Raw genomic sequence first — 14,669 nt, 5'->3', positions numbered from 1 at the left:
TTAAAAAAATTAAAAAAATTAAAAAAATAAAAAAATTAAAAATATTAAAAAAATTCAACCTTAAAAAAATTAACAACTCACAAAATGAAAAAATAAAAAAAAATTAAAAATTCAAAAATTAAAAATTAACAATTAAAAAAATTAAAAAAATAGCAAGAGAAACCAGAGACATAGTGTCACGGGGTGACACTAAGCCCTTTCTGTCCTGTCCTGTCCTGTCCTGCTATATATATGAGAGTAAGGTAGAACTTCCAGTTCTACCTCCTAGTCTTTTGGGCGTTTAGCTCAGCGGTAAAGCTTCTGAATACTCCCAGAGGTGATCCCGTGACACGTAGAAAAGGAGAAATAGAAATGAAAATGGAAATGGAAAGCTTAGTTCTCCGTATATATAAACCTCCCCTCCTTTCCCTCCTTTCCCTCCTTTCCCTCTCCTCTTCTCCCCTCCTCTCCCCTCCTTCCCATACTTTGTCTTTTTTATACTGTCTTTCTTATATCTCTCATATCTCTCATATCTCTCATATCTCTTATTTCTCCTCTCCCTCCCTTCTCATACTTTTTTTCTCTTATATCTCTCATCTCAAATATCTCAAATATAAAACAGAACAAGTTATAAACTAAATATTTACTAATAAATAATATTACTATTTGAATAGATAAATAAATTGTTCGCTTTATATATCTAGTAGATAGTTTTATTTCATGTCATTTTATTCTTCTAGTTTATTTTAATCTTGTTATATACTATTATATACTATGTTATATAGTATATATCTCTACTTCTCTCCCCTCCCCTCTCTCCATTCCGCAATACAGATCAGAAAATTCAGAAATTCAAAATAACCGAATAAATAAATACACTACCCTTTCTCCTTCCTTGTAGTCTCTCCTCTGAAGCGGGCGGTATTCATTTCAATCCAGGTTCATTCCATTCCATGTCATTTCAATCCATTCATTCCATTCCATTTCAGTTCATTCTAGTTCATTTCATTCCATATTATTTTCCATCAAGTCAACAAGAGGGAGGATACTAGGTATCCTTTTCGTTTGAAGGAATTCAATGCAATATAATAGAATTTATTTCAACTCGATTCAATTCAACTCAATGCAACGGAACGGAACGCAACGCAACTCAACTCAACTCAACATAATAATATCTCAATACCACAACAAAAATCCAAATCCAAATCCCCAATCTCCAACCGAAATCAAGATTCATACAAACTCAAACTCAAACTCAAACAAAACTACAAATGCAACAAACAAACAAACAAACAAAAAGACAATCCCCTCCCTTCCCCCAATGCTCATGCTCATGCTCATACCCACCCATACCAATACCCATACCCATACGCATACCTATGCAATTTTTATCCCGCTCCTATTCATTTTCACTCCTTTCCGCAAATCCTGTTCGTGGATATTTTGGCCTCCAAGATGTAAGTACCAATCCAAGGTGATTTTGATGATATGCTATGCTATGCTATGCCATGTGATGCGATGTGAATATATACCAAACCATACCAAACTATACCAAACCAAACCAAACCAAATCATAGAAGGAAGGAAGGTACCTAGGAAGCGAAAACGGAACGAAGCGAAGCGAAGCGAGGTGGGTTTACTTGGGGATATCTATTATTTTACCTGGATTCATGATCCAATGTGGATCTGGGAAGTTGGGTTAGTTGGGTTTTGTGGGTATATGATATGCAATCTGATAGATTTGGAGAAGACGTGGAGAGAGGAGAGGAGAAGAGAGGAGAAGAGGTAAAAGATTACTCACCCAATGCCGATTTGATAGATTTCATGACTCCCAAAGTATCATGTCCTAGTTCCAAGAGTAGAGATTCTTTCTTTCCGATTCCTATTCCATGTTCGCCCTATATTTCCGTTAGTTGTTGATCCAAGTTTCACCAAAAAACCAAAAGTCAAGTATACCGTTACTGTGCCCTCCATCTCCAAAGCTCTAACCACCATATTCTTCACACACCTCTCCACCTTCTCCATCTCTCCCGGCACCGTCCGATCATACATGATACTCTCATGAAAGTTTCCATCTCCCACATGACCCAAAATACTAGCAAAAAGTCCTAAATCATCCATTTCCTTCTTGCTCAACTCAATAATATCCGCCAATCGTGAGAAAGGTACCGCCACATCCGTACTCCAGACTTCACTTCCATTTTTTCTCAATGCTAGCATACTCCACAATGATTCCTTCCTCGCTGACCACAATAACTTTTGTTCTCGTGCGTCTTTTGCGAATTCAAAGGAGCTACCGCGATGGGATTTGGCAATGGAGGACACCATTGCTATGTTTTCTTTCACTGATGCTTTGGTACCGGAGAATTTAAAGAAGAGCGTAGGGAGTTCTTTCCATTGACGAGGAGCGGTAGATTTGGATAGATTGACGACTTTCATTTGGACTTCGTCCATGATTTCCATAGCTGCGACTTGAATACCCGCGCGCATGACACCAGCTGCTGCCGCTGCCGCATCACGGATCGTAGGGAAAGTGACTACAGCAACTGAGTATTCTTGTGGCACGACAGCGAGTTTGAGTGTGATTTCAGTTACAAGACCGAGGGTTCCTTCGGAGCCTACAAAGAGACTGTTGAGATTGTAACCTGCGGAAGATTTACGAGGTCGTCGTTTGGTTTTGATGATTGTTCCATCGGAGAGCACGACGGTTAGATTTATGACCCAATCTTTCATGGAACCGTAACGAACGCAGTTGGTACCGGAACAGTTTGTTCCTACCATACCTCCTATTTTTGCACTTGGACCTGGATCCACTGGGAAGAAGAGTCCGGATTGACGTTTTGCAAGTTCATCATTGAGATCCATCCACTAGAAGAAGATTAGAATCTACACAGACTGGAAGAGGTAGACGGAAATCAAAACCAATCTAGGGCTCTTACCGAAACAGATGGTTGAACAACAATATCCATATCTTCTGGATGAAATGTAATAATTTGATCCATGAAAGCAAAATCCACGCTAACACCTCCATAAGGACATGATACATTTCCTTCCAAACTCGATCCCCCTGAATAAGGAACAATTGGTACCCGATATTTGTGACATATCGACGCAATTTTAGAGACCTCCTGAGTAGATTTTGGATAGGCCACTGCTACTGGTAAACCATCTACATTGGTAGATGACCATTCTGAGCGTTGATTTAGATTAGTTGAGTATTTTGTGAATTTGGCAAAAGGTCTTCGAGAAGCTGTCTGCAGTGTGACTAGCCAAGATATTTCCACTTCTCGTGTGAGACGAGCGATATTTCGAATCCATGAAGACCACCTATGCTGATGAAAACACAATAACTTACTATCCGTGAGCCAACAAATCTTCCGGGTCTGTAGAAATAGTATCCTCATTTGTAGCTTCTCGGATTTCCTTCAGGGCCTATACATTCACCATGTGATCAGCTTTTATTTCTCCCTTTGCATTTTCATCTCTCATTTCCACCCCTTGATATTATTTCCCCTCCTTGATATCAATTCCACAACCAAACTCACCGTCTCCATCTCCTTGATATTTGCATATTGAGGTACCGTAAACTTCTCCGGATCCGCATAATCCCTACCCTCACCCCTCCTATTCTTTTCCCGTACCATGGCAAACGTGTAAGCTAAGCCGGCGGTGGCCGCCGCCAACAAAAGAGCATTTTGTGTCGACCATCCATTTTTGTCTTTGGAATTGGATTTCGGTATCGAGGCTGATACTTGAGAAGTTGTATGTGTATTTAATTTCGCACTTCTACTTTGATATCTCAATTGTCTCATTTGAGATATTTCAGATACTCTCGCAGTAGAAATGCGAAAATATGGTGTACCTTTCCCCGTGATGATTGTCGGTTGATGTCTCACCGAAAGCATGGCCACGGCTCAGAGAACGAAATGGGAATTGATGGATGGATGGACGTATGGATGTGACATACACACCAACGAGACGACCTTGATATGAACCAGGATAAGAATGAAGATTTGCGTGATCAGCTTTTCCCTTGTAAATATATATGTACGTTAGAAATGTATGTATGTTTATAAATATATATATTCCAGATGGATTATGGTGAAGATTTCAGTTGAAAGAGGAGGTAAATACCTCGCAGATTAAAAAGATAATGAGATGCAGAAGATTATAGTTATCAAATGATCAAGGTGAGAGAAAGAATTTCAAAATCATTACTAACTATCAATCTGACGTCTGACTTGAGAACTTTATATATAAATCAGAGAATCCGGATCTCTTTCATACCTACCTGCCTACCTACCTACCTTGGTACTCACCTAGACACTTTACTTAGTTCTTCTCCTTCTTCGTACAGAAGTGGACCGTGTTCATTTTCTTTTCTAATCTGCAATTGACCTAGATGAGGAGGTAAAGTAGAGTTTACAAGTATTAAGTCGTCATCAAAGAAGTACCTACTTGCTCGTGTTTGTTTGTGGATCATGAGTTAGTAGACAAATTCTCGCTGTGGTAGGATGTGATATGGAGGTCTCGATTGTTTATAAAGTTCTCTATTTAACTATCTGTCTCTCTACTTATCTGTATTCTTAAAAATAATACCACTTATATTTCATTCGACTTATTCTCATCTAATAGATACTAGATATTAGATATGATATTCCTCAATTCACATTGATCTTCCCAATTCTGAATGAAATTCCCATTCTACATCGGGCTTTTCACTCCTCGACTCGGATTACTTACCTAGGTAGTTTTATACGGCACACACAGCACAGGATATGCAGATCAAACACAATCACCATCACCATCATTCTCCACTCAACCTCATATCATCGACTCGTTCCCATACATCCGAATACCTCAATAGATATACATACGTACCTGTGTTCTATACACAGATATACCTACGTACCTGGTGTTCTATACATAGATATGCAATCATTCTCTACCCTCTACTTTCCGTGTCTGTGTCCGTCTCTACTTCCACTCCAACATATTACACAAGAAACATTACCCATTGAATACGATAGAACCGGCGAACCACCACTTACTTCCCAGCACGGCACGGCACGGCACGGCATGGCATGGCATGGCATGGCATCTCATCTCACCTCACCTCACCCCTACCCCTCCCATCACCCATCACCCATCAATCATGACACAAAAATTCTCACCAGCTGACCACCGAGCCACTCTCACCACCGTCACCTCTCTCAGCAATCCTCACACAAATCCAATCCCCATACGAAACTTCCCCAAAGCCAAAGCCAATATAAATAAATAATAAAGAAACATAAAAATAAATATGATCCACATCCAACCAATAACCAATCCCATCCCACATCCCACATCCCACCCCCACACTAAAACCTCACCAACAATAATCCAACTTCATAGAGTACTCATCATCTTCTCTTCTCCTCGGATCTCACCAATCCCCACTCTCCAATCCATCCAAGACTTCCCACCCAATACCTACCTACCTACCTACCTACTACCTACCTAGAATATCTCCCTAGCATCTCAAACTTGCTCTCACCTCCATTCCGGAATTCCAATCTATCCACCTGTCGTGTTACCCCACGTTTACCTTCTGAATGTCCTTGAAAGTTAAATGCTATTTTGACAGCTCAGATGCCTGTCTGTCTGCTTGTTTCGTCTAGGTTGTGTATTGCTCTATACTTATGTACTTACATACCCATTATACCCACGCATGTATGTATTGTATGTAGTATATATGTATGTATGTATGTATATATGTATGTATGTATGTACTATATTGTATGTATGTATATATGTATGTATGTATGTATATATGTATGTATGTATATATATATATATATATATATGTATGTATGGTATGTATGTATATATGTATGTATGTATTGTATATATAGTATGTATATATGTATGTATGTATATATGTATGTATGTATATATGTATGTATGTATGTATGTATGTATGTATGTATGTATGTATGTATGTATGTATGTATGTATGTATGTATGTATGTATGTATGTATGTATGTATGTATATGTGCATGTATATGTGCATGTACAACATTATATACATATATCGGTCGATGTCTATACATTTACATAACACATAACACATATGTAGGTACCTAAGTACCTATCTAGTACTCTTACTCTTAACATATAACAACAAGCAATATAAATGTCATGTAATGTCATGCAAGATATTACTTTTGTATCTTATAATTCTACACTACATTCTATATTCTAACCTCAAGATTCTAATCTCAAGATTCTAACCTCGAGATTCTAGGAAATCGATATAATATGATATGATATGATAGCAATATACCTACCCACATACCTAGCTTCTCTCCCTTTCTCAATTGATTTCTCTATATAGACTCTAGACTCTAGACTCTAGACTTTAGACTCTAGACTGCAAAGTATTTCGATATACTATACTATACCAATACACCCAAAACTCCCTCTTACCTAACAGAAATCACCGAAATCACCCATCACATCACATCACATCGGCTCTATACTCACTCCCTCCTCCCTCACTCCATTAGATACTCGAAATCGGTAAACTAAAGCCCTCAACCTGAATTCTCGGTCCTTCCGAATATCGATATCGTTGCATATAACAAATATAGAAACATAGATGATGGAATACGAAATTCGAATTACACTGATGGGATTGGGTTGAAGGGAAAAGAAGAAATGTTAAATGATACTTTACCACATACTTGTGCGGGAAATGTGATTGCTGCAATATTCAAAAGTATGGAGGTTTCAGCAGGTACGATGGCCTCTAGTAATTTATTGATGTGCAAAGATATTAGATAACGGTATCAATACAATCATTCCCGCATGAACGAGATCGGGTTTTCAGTACTGGTTGGGATTTAGAATCATGATGGCCTTGATACATTATTACATTCCCCATTTCACATCACAATCAAAGTTCAAAAACCATCCGTTTGAAGTTGGATTTGGAGGGTTATATCATTGTGGTAAAAATTCGACTCATACTAAAATGTGTCGTCATATTTCTCATAAACTTTTGCGTAATACAAAAGGAGATTTTTAATATCCCATTCCATGACTCCCCCTGGCCCAAATACAAAGCAAAACGTACTACATTTATTGACCAGCGATGGCGTGAGCACGTCTGCGGTCTCTCTCCTCAGCAATGGTGAGCTTAACACCCTTACCCTTTGGAAGGGAGATCCATGGCTTCTCGGCTCCGATGACGAAAACGTTGCTCTCACGGGTAGCGAAGGAGTTGTCTATGGCATCCTTGATGTGGACAATGTTGAAACCTCCATCGTGACGTTCACGGTGAGTGATGACACCAACACGTCCCATGTTACGACCACCAGTAGCCATGGCGATAACACCAGTGTCGAACTTGATGAAGTCGGTGATCTTTCCGGTAGCAAGGTCAATCTTGACGGTGTCGTTAACCTTGATGAATGGATCTGGGTAACGGATACTAGAAAATTTTATTAGCATCTCTGGGGGGAATAAAAAAATTCAAACCGTTGATCTAGCAGAATTTGTGTCGGAGGGGATCGACCAAAGCTTGGACCAACGGCTGAATGATGTCTGACAGAACTTACGTTCTAGCATCGTGCGTGACCAAGAATGGGATTCCGCCCTTGCCCAATTGCACTCTCTTGACTTTTCCGAGCTTGTATTCGGCCTCCTCAGCTTGGATACGGTGAACGGTGAAACGTCCCTTGGTGTCGTAAACCAAACGGAAGTTCTCGCTGGTCTTCTCAATACCGATAACATCCATGAAGCCGGCTGGGTAGGTGGCATCGGTGCGAACCTTACCATCGACCTTGATCAAACGTTGCATAACGATTGCCTTGGTCTCACGGGAGTTGAGAGCATACTTGAGACGGTTACGGATGAAGACGATAAGTGGCATGCAGTCTCTAAGCTTGTGTGGACCGGCGGAAGGACGAGGAGCATAGGCACCGGACAATTTGTCCAAGAGCCAGTGGTTTGGCGCGCTCAAGCGCTTTTGGTGCTTCTTTCTATATGCGACAAAAATATTAGTAAATGATTTCTTGAGATGTGCTGAACTGTAGATTGTTGCGAAAAGTGGATATGAGGTGATTGAACAGAGCGGTCGCAGAATAGTTCATCGTTGGCAATTGTAGCTTTCGAATGATCGGCGAGTCCCAATGTTCAAAGAAATCCCATATCTCCCAATGTCATTGCCAATACCAATCGATTGAACATTCAAATCGATTGAGAAAGTCGACAAGGTCTTCTCGTAATTCGATCAAATAATAATAAAAGAAAAGGCTATGCTTACGGTCCTCTACCCATGGTTGCGTCTCTGTGTGTATGGAGAAACGAGTATTGGGGTGGTTGTTGTCGTCGAAGTTGTCGAAAAGAAAAGTTCTAAAATCAAAATTGAAGACTTTCTCAAAAGTTCCTTCCAAATTTGTGCGCTATCTTAAGCGAGGCTGCTGATATGTTGCCTTAAATGTAAGGTTTGACAATGCCTTCACTTATCCTCATCACGGGCTCACGCATTCTTTCTACCCCACCATTCAATGGGTACTATCTCTTTTCGCAATAATTCACGATTCTTTTACGTCTAGAACTCTGTTTGGATCGTCTCTATATATATAAGTGCAGCGAACGGAAGTAAGAGAACGATGCATCGAAGCAAAAAAGGTATTTGAATATGGTTTGAATTTATGGTGAATGGTCATTTCCTAGTGAATTGAGTCTTGACTGGTAGAGCCTCAATCTATTGACAGAGCAGAACAGCGCAGAACAGAACAGAGGGAAAGGAAATACCAAGTTCTATCACATTTCACAGCTCAATACAATGTCAAAGTCTGGCTACAATACTTCTATGCATCAGGTATGCATGTGAACCTCACGGATTTCAAACTACCCTTCTTTTGAAATCATCAGTCATTTGTGTATTCGAAAAGATCTTTATCTCTTCTCAATGCTTGCTCTTTTGCACCTACGTCTTTTGTTTGCAGGTGCTAGGGGCTGCAGTTCTTGAAATTGGGTTGAAGACGAGACAAACGACAAACGCAATGAAAACATTACACAGAAGATGAAACGTTCTTTCCGTCTGCCTTTTTTTTCACTCTTTCTCTCTGTCTCTCGCGTTCACTTTTTTTTGAAGCTAGCGTTGATCATTCACTTCTACCCTCACCTCCACCTCCACCTCCACCTCCACAAAATCAATCACTACCTCTACTCTTCCCTTTTTCATTACTCAAACTTTCAACCTCCAACAATCTCCAACTTCTCACTTCCTTTTCCATTCAACTAGAATCAGTGCCTCCGTTTGTAATACTGATTTGTCTTCTATCTCGTCATTAGTTACCAGGTAACGAAAGCATCAATTCCTCTGAAGCTGTCGTTTCTCGACTTGACTGCATCTTATCATTCGATTATTCTACCATTTGGAAGATCAACCCCTGAATTTACATACCACCCTATTTTCCAGCCAAGTAATTCTTTTCTATTGAAAGGAGAGGGTTTTCAACCTGTACCTAAGCCAAAGGTTTGTAAAGTTTGAACCTTCATCTCCAGCAAAGTTTCCAGCAAAGCTACAAAGCTGACAACGTCTTCCAGACTCCCAAATCAACTGCATATTGAAGATTGATATCCTCATTTCACATTGACACACGCAACCTCATAATCGCAAAAATGGCGACCATGCTTCCCAGGCTTCCAGCTATTCAGGTCAGACGTGAAGTCGATGAGACAGAGCAAATCGTATTGCTCATTGATAACATACAGCCCGGTACTACAGTACACGATATGATCAGTAATCTGGAAAGGCAAGGTAAAATTGTGTATATCGAGATATTTGCAGACAAAAGCCAAAGAGGAAAAGTGACATTTTCACCTGCTCCGAGCCCTTTCTGGCGAAGTGGTCAATATCCAATCACCACTGCGGTTGGCAATACTTATAATGTCAGACTCCGGCTCGATTCTACCCCGAGAAGAGAAAGAACCGTGAAAAGCCCCTTCAGGAGAAATGTTTTTTACCCTGAAAAGACGAAACTTGTTTCTTCTACTCTTCAGTTTGGAGTCATGATCGATCCGGAATGCATGATGCCTATGGAGACCCTGGAATCCCAGGAGCCTGGCGATCTTACGCTTACTCTGAATCTGAGGCGTAAAGAACTTGAAGCTCATTTCACGGTGCATTTTGTGGACCCTCGAATTCAGGGCGACATTGACTTCCCTAGTACATCCAAGATTGGAGAGTATAATCGCCGTGAGAAATACTTGTTCACTATACCTTTTGGTCAATTGAAGTCAATCCAGAAAGTTGATCTTAGAAGAGGAAATTTCTCGCTCTTGATATCTCTGGACAGTCCGCCTAGATTCTTCCGCTGGCGTAATGATGGACAAGTACCTCAATCAGGAGCGCTATCATGGAACCAATGGGATGGCTGGTTTCGGCAAACCGATATTGAATTTGACCCTTTTATCATTGAACATCGCCCAATCGCTCTGCACAAGAAGAGGCCAGTTATTGATATTGGTAATTTATACTCAAGATACTTCTATTTCATGAATCAAACTGACTTATGTAGGTCGCTGGACTACTTACCGTTGGACTTTCAATAATAGTCAATGTTCTTCAGATCAATTTCAAATGGTTCAGGCTGCTCTCCAAGATTTCAATATCGATATGGTCCCTCTGAATAGCTTCAATATAACTCCAATGCGTAAAGCCAAGCTATGGTCTCTCATAGACCCCGGTGAAGATAAAACTACGAAATCCGGCCTTCGTTCTCTTGATCCAGACAGTATTAAAGTGCATCTAACATTTGAAGTACGATATCAACTGGAAGTGTGCATTTCAAGGGGGATTGTCAACGAATATAACATCGACGAAAAGTTCATCAATTCCTTAGCCAAATTATCTGCACAAGATTCAGCCAAGGCAAGGAATTTACTGGAGTACATTGCCGAGCATTACAGTTCCAAACGTCTATACGACCCTTCGTCTATTTTCACCAACAATGAAGCTTTGTCATTTTCTTCCTTGACTGATATTCCCCATTATTGCGCGTTTTCACGAAAAGCTACGGTAACACCGACCTCAATCTTATTCAATTCGCCTACTGTTGAAACTACCAACAGAGTCTTGCGACATTACTCGAAGGAGAACAAAGAAGGTCGATTTTTACGTGTTCAGTTTACTGATGAAAAGTTCGAGGTAAGTTTCCTCCACAGTGCCTGTCTGTGCTTCCCTTATTGATAGATATGTAGGGCCGGATCAATTCATGTGCCGATAAAATTCGTAATGATGCAATATTCACAAGAGTTTTTAGAGTGATCAGTAATGGTATTCGTATTGGCGATAGGCACTACGAGTTTTTAGCCTTTGGAAACTCTCAATTTCGAGAGAATGGCGCATACTTCTTTTGTCCACCTCCCGATTTGTCTTGCAACGATATCCGCCAATGGATGGGGACTTTCTCTCACATCAATGTAGTTGCAAAATATGCTGCAAGGCTTGGCCAGTGCTTCTCAACAACTAGAGCTATTAAAGGACTTTCGGCGCCCGACATTGTGAAGATTCCTGATATTGAAAGGGGTAGGTACTGCTTCACTGATGGAGTTGGCAAGATCTCGCCTTACCTTGCTCAAATGATTACTGCTGAACTAAAACTCCGTGTTAACTCAGCACCATCGGCTTTTCAATTCAGACTCGGTGGCTGCAAAGGCATATTGGTCGTTTCTCCTGATGCGAAAAATAATGAAGTCCACATTCGCAAAAGTCAGCAAAAGTTCACAGCTGCATACAATGGTCTCGAAATCATTCGATGCTCACAATTCTCCTCTGCTACTCTTAATCGGCAAACTATCACTATCCTTTCAGCACTTGGGGTCAAGGACGAGGTGTTCTTGAAGATGCTATCTAGGCAACTTTCTGACTATCAGAGTGCAATGGACAACAACACCATTGCACTTGGCCTTCTTAACAGATACATTGATGATAATCACATGACCATCAATATTGCTGCTATGATATTGAATGGTTTCATGTCAGAAAAAGAGCCGTTTGTTCTGTCTTTGCTCCATCTGTGGAGAGCATGGTCGATCAAACTCCTAAAGGAGAAGGCAAAGATTATAGTAGAGAATGGAGCTTTCGTGCTTGGGTGTGTTGATGAAACAAACACCCTCAGGGGCTATACCAAGCCAACAGTGGCATGCGGTACGACTTACAAAGAAACCGACTTACCTCAGATTTTTATCCAAGTGCCTGATAGGGAGAACACCACGCAATACAATGTCATTGAGGGCATTTGCCTCGTCGGACGAAATCCATCTCTTCATCCTGGTGATCTGAGGGTTGTCCAAGCCGTAAACGTACCAGGTTTGCATCACTTGCGGGACGTCGTTGTGTTTCCTCAAAGCGGCGAAAGAGATGTGCCTAGCATGTGTTCTGGTGGCGATTTAGATGGTGATGATTTTTTTGTCATATGGGATAAAGATCTTCAACCAACCGAATGGAACTGTGAACCAATGAGCTACGCCGCCTTAGATCCTATAACGCTTAAACGGCCTGTTGTTGTCACAGATTTACAGAAATTTTTTGTAAAATACATGAAGAACGACTCTTTGCCGAGCATAGCCCATGCTCATCTGGCACAAGCTGATTATCAGAAGCAAGGTATCAAGGACCCCAAATGTAAGTATTTTGATTACGATCCCGATTTTGTCATGTTATTTTGATCCTAACGTCAAATTCAGGTCTCGAGCTCGCAGCACTACATTCCAAGGCCGTTGACTACGTTAAGACTGGTCAACCGGCTACGATGCCAAAGTCACTAGCCCCTCCAAAATGGCCACATTTCATGGAAAAGATCCATCAGCCTGCATCAAAACAGTATCATTCTCAGAAAATTCTTGGTCAACTGTACGACAAGGTTGAGAGCGTTGACTTCGTACCACAGTACGAAGAACCTTTTGACAAACGTATTTTGAGGGCTTACAAACTAGAAAATGCCATTCTGAAGGCTGCCCGTCAGACGAAGACCAAATATGACACCGCTGTGCGACGAATTCTAGCCCAACAAGACATCAAGACTGAATTCGAAGTGTGGTCAACATTTATCCTTTCAAAGCCAAAGGTCGGAAGTGACTACAAACTTCAGGAAGATATGGCAGTGATCACCGGTGCACTCAAAGATAGGTTTCGCGCGGTATGCATCAATGCAGCTGGTGGTAAAGACTTTTCAATCCTCGGGCCATTTGTTGCTGCCATGTACCAAGTGACAAAAGAAGAACTCGACATCGCATTGGCCGAATGTCGTTCAACGAGAATGGTTAACGGAATAAAGTTGCAAAAGCGAAGAATGAGACCTGAATCAATGCCATTGATCAGTTTCCCATGGTTGTTCGAGAAGGAATTGGGCAGAATTGCTACTGGTATTGAAGCCATAGATGACTTCGAAAAAATAGGGTTCTCTACCTTTAGCATCGAGAAGCCTCAGGTCACCGCGCTGAATCGTCAGCCGCAGCGCTCTAAGCAAGACGAGGACTTTGTCAAGCAAGAAAATGGTCTTATTGTTCACCGTGGTGAAATTCTTGACGTGTTCCCAGAGAACTCGGACAACGACTTTCCTTGGGACTCTGACGCGAGGTCTGATACTTCTCTGCCAGACTTTGTAGCCTCTGCCCAACCAATGTCAAGAAACGGAGTAGAGTCTACTACAGTCGAAGCTTCTTCCAAAGACACGAATCAAACTTCTACGCTTCAAGACGATTTACTCCCCCAAAACTTACAAAGTCAGAACCAGGCATCAACAAATACAGTGCACGAAGAATTAGACGATGCAACAGAATCTATTAACCAGGAAATCCTCACGCCATCATCATCAGTCCAGAGCTCCTCTCCAGTAGCCCCTATCACCACAACCAAGTCTGATCTAAGCCTCTCTGATGATGAAGAGACCGAAGAACATGTCGAGATCATAGAAAATGTCGTTCGCGAGCGGTCTATGATCGACAGACTATCGGCTTTCGTGGATTAATCAACTCTCTTACAAACGTTCGAAAGAATTTCAAACCTCGTTACTTGATGGATATTTTCGTTGACTTTCTACCTTTCTTCCTTTGTTTCTTCTATTTTCCCTATTGCCAGTTTAAGAGTGTCCAAAAGTGCATTTCACTACGTTGAAATTACACTAATCCGTGCTGCAAAGTTTAGCTTTGATCCAGAAAATCCTCGAGATATTGATGGAACAGCATAGATGACTCAGTTGCATGGGTTTTTTCTTCTCCAGGAGAGTTTCAATTTTATTAGCTAGGGAGGAATTAGGTGAGCGGATCTGAAAACTAGTTGCATGGTATTGCATAGCAAACTAGCGAGCGACCATTTGGTGTTCAATCTTTCGATCAATGAATTAATGAAAATTATGATATAACATCGTTGCTCTCTGTATAATGATAATGCCGATTTGAACTTTGTGAATTATTTTCGTGAGTTGATGTGGCTGCATATTATGCGATTAGCACCCTTCCCCTTTTTTGGTTCCCTTATAGCCGAGGAACTAACAAACCATTTGCAGAATGGATGAATGGATGATCGACAGAATGGACATTGCTTTGATATTGGACTGGCACGTTTAACGTCACTGCATACATATTCCGAAATTTCGTAAAAGATACACGCCACATGAAGGGATAATGT

At 40.9% G+C, this 14,669-nt stretch overlaps 3 protein-coding genes across 3 annotated transcripts; 1 reads left to right on the top strand and 2 right to left on the bottom strand.

Moving 5' to 3' along the window:
* Positions 1-960: 960 nt before the first annotated feature.
* On the bottom strand, positions 961-5,321 carry EAF02_011285 (uncharacterized protein). The gene is made up of 6 exons (XM_038907332.1): positions 3,525-5,321; positions 3,335-3,362; positions 2,919-3,169; positions 1,936-2,847; positions 1,781-1,877; positions 961-1,665 (listed from the first exon to the last, which is right to left on the bottom strand). The coding sequence occupies exons 1-6, from the start codon at positions 3,882-3,884 to the stop codon at positions 1,616-1,618; spliced, it is 1,698 nt and encodes a 565-aa protein (XP_038752812.1). The 5' UTR covers positions 3,885-5,321; the 3' UTR covers positions 961-1,615.
* A 1,784-nt stretch (positions 5,322-7,105) lies between these two features.
* On the bottom strand, positions 7,106-8,305 carry EAF02_011284 (uncharacterized protein; the record flags this gene model as incomplete). The annotated part of the gene is made up of 3 exons (XM_038907331.1): positions 7,106-7,457; positions 7,585-8,007; positions 8,292-8,305. 3 exons carry the CDS (start codon positions 8,303-8,305, stop codon positions 7,106-7,108), a joined length of 789 nt encoding a protein of 262 aa, XP_038752811.1.
* A 194-nt stretch (positions 8,306-8,499) lies between these two features.
* EAF02_011283 (uncharacterized protein) lies at positions 8,500-14,403 on the top strand. The gene is made up of 6 exons (XM_038907330.1): positions 8,500-8,659; positions 9,329-9,512; positions 9,584-10,505; positions 10,558-11,186; positions 11,240-12,665; positions 12,728-14,403. Exons 3-6 carry the CDS (start codon positions 9,659-9,661, stop codon positions 14,008-14,010), a joined length of 4,185 nt encoding a protein of 1,394 aa, XP_038752810.1. The 5' UTR covers positions 8,500-8,659; positions 9,329-9,512; positions 9,584-9,658; the 3' UTR covers positions 14,011-14,403.
* The last annotated feature ends 266 nt before the right edge of the window (positions 14,404-14,669 follow it).

The sequence above is a fragment of the Botrytis sinoallii genome (assembly GCF_014898435.1).
Source record: "Botrytis sinoallii strain Bc 23 chromosome Unknown BSIN_031, whole genome shotgun sequence".
Lineage (NCBI taxonomy): Eukaryota > Fungi > Ascomycota > Leotiomycetes > Helotiales > Sclerotiniaceae > Botrytis > Botrytis sinoallii.
Note: the sequence above shows the minus strand (reverse complement) of the source record. Positions and strands in the feature narration are given on the sequence as shown.